The sequence below is a fragment of the Chelonoidis abingdonii genome, chromosome 6 (assembly GCF_003597395.2).
Source record: "Chelonoidis abingdonii isolate Lonesome George chromosome 6, CheloAbing_2.0, whole genome shotgun sequence".
Taxonomy (NCBI): Eukaryota; Metazoa; Chordata; order Testudines; family Testudinidae; genus Chelonoidis; species Chelonoidis abingdonii.
The window spans coordinates 52,208,116-52,215,471 of record NC_133774.1 but is presented as its reverse complement, the minus strand read 5'-3'; the positions used below and the strand labels follow the sequence as shown (position 1 = coordinate 52,215,471).

The following is a 7,356-nucleotide window of genomic DNA, read 5'->3' as shown; positions in this document are numbered from 1 at the left end:
TGGAATAGATATGAGCAAGCACTTTAAGAAGAAAAGACTGTTACTCACTTTTGTAACTGCTGTTCTTTGAGATGTGATGCTCATATCCCTTCCAAACCTGCCCTCTGTCGGAGTAGCTGGCAAGAAGGAACTGGGTGGCAGTGGGTCGACTGGGAGTATATATCTGGTGTCATAAAGACACCACTCCAGGGGGTGCCTCAGCCAACCCACCAAGTGTTGCTCAGGTAAAAATTGTCCGTGTGCACACCTAATTGGAATGGATATGAGCAACACATCTCAAAGAACAGCAGTTACAAAAGTGAGTACCTGTCTTTTTTTTCCCCTTCCTAAGTGGTGGTGTTTGCACTAATTTTACTGAATTTCTTACTTTCCAATTTATCAAGGTAATTTGGAATTTTAATCCTGTCCTTCACTGTGCTTGCAACCACTCCCAGTTTGGCATCAGCCACAGATTTTATAAGTATACTCTCTACTCCATCAGAAAATAGTGATATGTACCAGACTGCTCAGGGATCTCACTTAATATGTCCTCCCAGGTTGAAATTAACCCTGAAAGGTGAGTCGTTTTGAATTGGTCCAATGACAAGTCATTTTGATGTTTCAATCCATGTATTATAGCCAATATGGACTGTAAAAGTTTTGCTTAACATTTAAAAACCTAAGACTCCAAAAGATGTGAAAAAAAATAGCCAGTACATTTTAATTAAGTGACCTCCCTCATTCTCCGAAAAGTGAGCTGCAGCCTTTGTCAGGGTGAGATGTTACATCTAAACTAAAGGAAATGAAAATGAGGGTTAAAGAGGGAAGGCACCTTTTAAGCCTGTGATTCATTTTAAGTCCTACTGTAAATATGATTACCTAAAAAGCACTCTTAGCAATTCTGTTTTTTAGGGCTTTTCATTTTTTAGCATTGCAGTGTTACAATACTTTGAAAGAGGATCTGAATTATCTTCCTTCTTATATCAGCAACAGAATGATGTAAGTTCCAGTGAATTATAACCTTGGCAAATCAAAGGAAGGCAATACATTTGCCCAAGAAGTGGGAGCAGAGTTGGTTACTGACAGTTAAGTGACACTTAAACATTTCATTACTCCAAACATGTAAGAAAAGTGTGTTGTATAGAGCTACTCTGAATTGACTGCATTTTGCTAGACCTTTAACAAAATGCAAATAAATGGGAGCACATGCTACTCCTGTGAGAATTTTGCATCCCTCTGCACAGGCAGAATTCATATCCCTCCAGCAAATTTTCCCCCCTTTGCAGAATATAGATTCTGCTGCAGTTATACCTTTCACCCACCAGGGGCTGCTGTGGCACCAGAGGGAGGGGGAAGAGGCTGCACTCCTCTGAGTAGGGCCAGCTGAAGCGGCACTGGCCAGACAGAGCAGGGTCCAGGAGGCTACTATGATCTAGACGTTATGTCTTTCCTATATACATATGCCATCCAAAAGGTAAAAACATTTAAGTAGCAAAATTTGTAACCAAAGTTAAAAAAAGCAAATTCAAAGTCTGAGTAAATTTTATTTACAAACATGCAAAATAAGTATAGCAACAACCCATAACTGGAGATGTTAAGCCTAGTTAGTCTTCGTTATTTAAAAAAAATCAGATCTTCATATCAGCCAATATACAAGTGAGATCTCTCCCAGAGATATTTGTACCTGGCTTAAAAGAGAAAATTATATTGTATGGGTGCATGCACACACTAATTTTTTTAAACAAGTATTACTTGCAAATCACTATAAATCATATCTGCCCTTTAAAGACAAGTCTGTCAGAGAAACAAGCGAAAAGGAACAGATGGCAGAATATATGTTTTGCACCGTAGTAAAGTGATTACTCCTTAAGGGAGATCCTATGCAAAAGTTATTTCAAACTAAAGTGCAGATACTCAGCAATAAGGAGAGGAAGGAATTTAAAAAAAAGAAACCCTCAACAGGACACAAACTCAAGAAGTGAGCTAGATGTTAGTCCTGTCCTGAAAACCAAACTCAAGCACAATCTCTCCTACTCTACATGTGTAAGCAAGCAACTGTTTCTAAAAATGTGATCACAAACTCAATTAACAGGTCTTCTGTTTCTAGGACTGATTAAGTTAGCTGTCTTTCTCACATTAAGGCCTGGTCTACATGGGGGTGGGGTGGGGTGGGGGGGGGTGTCGATTTAAGATACACAACAACTTCAGCTATGACAATAGTGTAACTGAAGTCGACGCATCTTAGTTTGACTTATCTCACAGCATGAGATCAACGGCCACAGCTCGCCCTAGTGGAGTTCCAGAGTCGACGGGGAGCACATTCGGGTATCAATTTATCGCGCCGAGCTGAGTTGCGATAAAATCGATCCCCAATAGATCGATTGCTATCTGGCGGGTAGTGTGGATATATCCTAAGATAGCAGCCCTTCTAAATCATAGTGGAAATCATCAACAACATGGATTTAAATTACTTTTTAGTAATACCAGCCACATTGATTTCCCAATCACAAATCCCACCTTGGAAAATTCTTTAACAGCCTATTCCAGCTCTCACCCACTATGCCTGGTGGCAAGTCATTTGCTACATTTTGACAGTGGCAGAGATTTTCTTCACTGATGGCCAAGATGACTAGAGATCTTGGAACCCAAAGTTGCCCTTTTCTTTAAAGGGACACTCTCCAGACCTAGGATGTAAGCTGCAACAGGCTGCCCACTGATTGCAACATTAAACTTTAAACACAAATGCAGTACTTACAATTGCTCAAGATAGGAAGTGATATTCAATTATTTAGGGTGAGGACATCTCTCCAAGGCAGCTTCCATTCGGCTCTGTTTTAAACCCTGTGAGACACAGGATAGCGAGAGTTTGTTGTTCAAGTGTTCAGACAAAATAAAAATGAATCTTTGCTCATCATGGTAAAATATTTTGGGCCAAATCCTTCTAGTCTCTCTCATGAAAAGCAGGTTTGGTTCTTTATAGATTACAGACTGAAGATGAACAACCAACATATATTATATTGAAATCAGGAACTAAAACTTAACTATTTGCTATTGTCTTGATCTGTGTCCCTACAGAAGAGTTTGAGAAATTTTTGCTGTTAAACCAAAAGTAAATAATGGAAACCCAAAGACATTAATCTAAAGTGTCAATTCCCAAATTCTGTTTCTTTAGTTTTCAGTCCACATTTGAATGTTAGCAAGAATTAATCTCAAGCTTGAAAAGTCAAATCCTTTCTACACTGTTTTTCTTCCTTTGCAAATATACAAAAAGCAGCCCTGCACAACAACCATGGATTTTTCATCAGTGTGGAGTTCCAGCATGAGCTATCCATGTACCACAAACCCACCCCTCCCACAGGTCAGCAAGGAAGTGTGTTGATGGGGGAGGGGGGGGGAGAGAGGAGGGTAAGAGAATAAATTAGCTCTGTCTTATACCCCACCAATATCCAGCAGTTAAATTTTTTTTATTTTCTAAGAACTAAATATTGAATAAGTCTAGATTTACTCCAACCACACAATCTATTTCAACTATGACAAACTGTGCATAGTAGGAGAACTGGACTGGAAAGCTGCAACTGGTGATCTCAAAATTATTTTTATAATATATTTAAATATGCAAATATAAACATAGTTCTCATTAGTTAAGTGGACTGATCTGTTTTTGCTCACAGAGAGACAGGAACACTTAACCTAACTTGAAAGGCATTCTATTTCTCAAATTAAAGTAAAAGCTCCATAGAGGAAAAAAAAACCACACCTACTTTTCTTAAACAACAGTAGAACCCAAACCTAGACTACACATGCAACATTTCAATAGAACTCACTTACCAGATAGTAGCCGGTGTGATAACCACTCATATACCAGGCTATTAACATACTTCCCAAAGCTTCCTCATCTTCAGGAGAATCTGGACCCATGGGTGGTGGAGGAGGAATCAACTAGGAGATTGCAACAAAACACTGTACTGGCTTTATTTAATTGGTGTTTATCTTACAGGCAGGGAAACTGAATGACAACAACCAACTCTGAAATTACTGACAAATAAATGAAAGAATAGGAATGCATTCTTGCACATGCTTCAAAATATGATAGATAGTATTTCCTTAAACACCTTATTTAAAAAGGCACATGTACCACTGCTCTGTTTTTAGCTCCTATGATCAGTGTATCCACTGAGAGATAAAAGGAAAAACGTATTTTCCAAAATTCATCACATACTCAGAGCTTTTCTACATACAAAAGCTTTGACTATACTGATATTAAAGCACTATAAACACACTAATGCAGATGCAGTTGTATTAGTATCATTATTCCCATAAGGGAAGGGAAATAAGATGTGTCAATATAATGGAACTTAATATCAGTTGGAATTATTAATAAAATTTTTAATTAATATGGGAAATCAACAAACACCAATTTAACCATCAACTCCTTTATTAAATCCACAGGCCAAATGGCACTATATGTAGTTCCTCTAAACATGCCTAAAAAGCCAAACAGGCAATTTATTACATCCAAACATTATACGCATTTGATCAAGATACTTACAAATGGGCTAAACCCAGCGTACTCAGACCCTTATTGGCCACCTCCAGAATGGTCAGGCAGATATTAAAGAGTTCATTGCTAAGAGTTTACATTTTTATACCCTTTAACAAACAAGTGATGTCACTGCCAACTACCGAAGTCAGTTAAAGACCAATTGGAGACAATTCACCCTTATTTTGTCTTAATCCAGATAAGATTTACAACCTCCTTTCTTCTCAAGGGTTTTCCACCTCTCCTCCTTGCTGTCCAACAGTTTTCCCATTGCACCTGGGTTCACATGGGTTTTAACACTGGTATGTGGGTTGGGGAAGGGCTAGGTTGGCTTATTTTAAGACAGATTCTCTTTTTTTGATTTAAAACCATCTGTAGTCACCCCTCTCAGTCAGAAGCCTTCTTTTTAGAAACTTCCCCTAATGTTATTAATTGAATGGGACATCCTCAATACTTTATTCCTTCTGGCCTTAACACTTATTATTTTCAAGGCCTTCCTTTGCAACACATACAAATTTCCTTAACCAAACTTAAGATAAGTATAAAATTAAAGAATTAAAGTTACTTATTCTACAATATCAGTAACTATTTTGGTAAAAAAAAAAAAGAGTCACACGTCTAACTGAAATGGTTACACCAGTACAAAAATTCTGTATAAAACAGATCTTTATCCTTGTGAACTCCATAATAGAAATTGACTCCCCGTGATCCTGAATACCAACCCCAGAAGCTGGGAGGAAATTTATAATTGGAACATTAAGATTGGCTTAACTCGAACTCTGCTACTGGGCACATACGCAGTACTGAATAGGTACTCATTTAAATTTAAAAGCAAGTACGTGCACATAGGTGACCAAGAAAGTCAGAAAAGTGGAGATCACAAATATTTGCCTTTAACCACTGTTTTCCACATACCACTTACCGGTGGTCCTGTTGGGAATGGTGGGGGGCAGCTTGATAAGAAGGGTGGTGGTCCACTAAATTTTGGTCCAGGCTACAGTGAAAGAATTGAATATGAAACAAAATTTGAAATTAAAAAAGGGAAAGAAACCTTCTGCCTTAAAATATTATTATGCAACAGATCACAAAATTGCTTAAGCAAAGGTAGCAAGTCCCAATGACTTAATGAATCAACAGTACAGGAATATGGGCCAGCTATAAATGATTCTTGCCTGTATTCTCTGACATGAGCGTCAGCAAGCCTAGCAAAACGAGACAGTGACTTTCTTTATAAATATCATAAAAAGACAGGCTTACAGTGATGTTTTAATAGTAGTAATTTTTAAAACGCCCTTTAAAGGGAATCTGAAGTTGGATGCTCACATAAAAAAAACAAACTGTTCCTTACATCTAATATTCCTCTATCCAAGATATAACTGACAATACCTGGTCTAGGATACAAGCTAAGCTCACTCTGTTTTTGAATACTAAATTTACCATATCACATTTTTATTAGAATCACACTGTGTCTATATTCGTATAGAAAAATGAAATGATAGGCTCTTATCTTAATTTATACTAGTTCTTCACATACGAAAATTTTTTGGTCATCTTCCACTTATATTGCAATGTTCCTAAAATAAAGCCAATTGTTTTTATTTCAATTGCATTTCATATAGAATCTATTCTAGATTGTAAATACATGGGGGGATAATTTGACCCCAAAGAAGTCAATGGGAAAACTCCAACTGACTACCAGGGTGTCTGGATTTCACTCCTACCGTTTACCACAGGAATATACATTAAGGTTCAAGAGTTGTTGTAAGAGCTTAACACCATGCAAAAGTTGGAATTTGATGTCTAGAGGAAGAGTGGTAAATACATTATTTTCTCAGAGCTGAGGAATAAATCATGTCTGAAGATCCTGCTCTGCTTACCCTTCCCAGGCCTGGTGGTGGAGGAGGAGGAGGAGGAAAATGGGAGTTCCAGTGAGAGGATTTTAATTTTGTAGAGTTGTATTTGTTTCCAGGTGACTGGGAGAACTTTTCACTTTCATCTGTTGAATACTGAGTTTCATTTTCATTCTACAAGGAAAATTGTATTTTTAATTAAAACTCTGGTACACTTGTTCCCAGGTTACACCTCCCATGTGTCTAGAGCAAATGTTAAACCAAATTCAACATGAAACCTTTCACTAGGAAAGCCTTGTCCACATCCTTGTCTTCCATCTTGATTTCTGCATCTTCCTACATTTTGATTTCTTAACTCTGCCCCTGCTAATTCAAAAATGCACCTGCTAAGATCATCTTCCTGTTCTTTCATTTTGACCATGTAATCCCTTCTCTCTTTGAATCTCTCCACTGTCTCCTCCCTTTCTACCACGTCAAGTTCAATCTTCTTGTCCTCACATCCAAGGCCCTTTACAGTTCTACTCCTCCCCTATTTATTTGCTCATTCCTTAAGAATGGCCATACTGGGTCAGACTAAAGTAGAGTGACCAGACAGCAAGTGTGAAAAATCAGGACAGGGGTGGGGGGTAATAGGCACCTATATAAGATAAAGTCCCAAATATTGGGACTGTCCCTATAAAATCTAGACATCTGGTCACCTTAGACCAAAGGTCCATCTAGCCCCGTATCCTGTCTTTCAACAGTGGCCAATGCCAAATGCCCCACAGGGAATGAACAGAACAGATAATCGTCAAGAGATCCATCCCATCACCCATCCCCAGCTTCTGGCAAAGTTAGGGAAACCATCCCTATCCATCTTGGCCAACAGCCATTGATGAACCTATCCTACATGAATTTATCTAGTTATTTTTGAACTCTGTTATGGTTTTGGCCTTCACAATATCCTCTGGCAAGAACTGACTGTGCATTGTGTGAAAGAATACTTCC

The 7,356-nt window shown here is 38.2% G+C and overlaps 1 protein-coding gene across 4 annotated transcripts in view; it reads right to left on the bottom strand.

Annotated features, from left to right (window-relative positions):
- LOC116818563 (survival of motor neuron protein-like) overlaps nucleotides 1-7,356 on the bottom strand; it is a 29,590-nt gene that overhangs the window by 14,659 nt on the left and 7,575 nt on the right. For 2 of the 4 annotated variants that reach the window (XM_075067033.1, XM_032769571.2), the window contains exons 5-8: nucleotides 6,397-6,543; nucleotides 5,442-5,513; nucleotides 3,808-3,918; nucleotides 2,735-2,820 (exon numbers count right to left, since the gene is read on the bottom strand). In XM_075067033.1, the coding sequence (XP_074923134.1) occupies nucleotides 2,764-2,820; nucleotides 3,808-3,918; nucleotides 5,442-5,513; nucleotides 6,397-6,543 (387 nt within the window). In that variant the 3' untranslated portion in view covers nucleotides 2,735-2,763. Of the gene's footprint in view, nucleotides 1-1,505; nucleotides 1,668-2,734; nucleotides 2,821-3,807; nucleotides 3,919-5,441; nucleotides 5,514-6,396; nucleotides 6,544-7,356 lie in introns of those variants that run through there. The other 2 variants (XM_032769569.2, XM_032769570.1) reach the window with 2 other exon arrangements.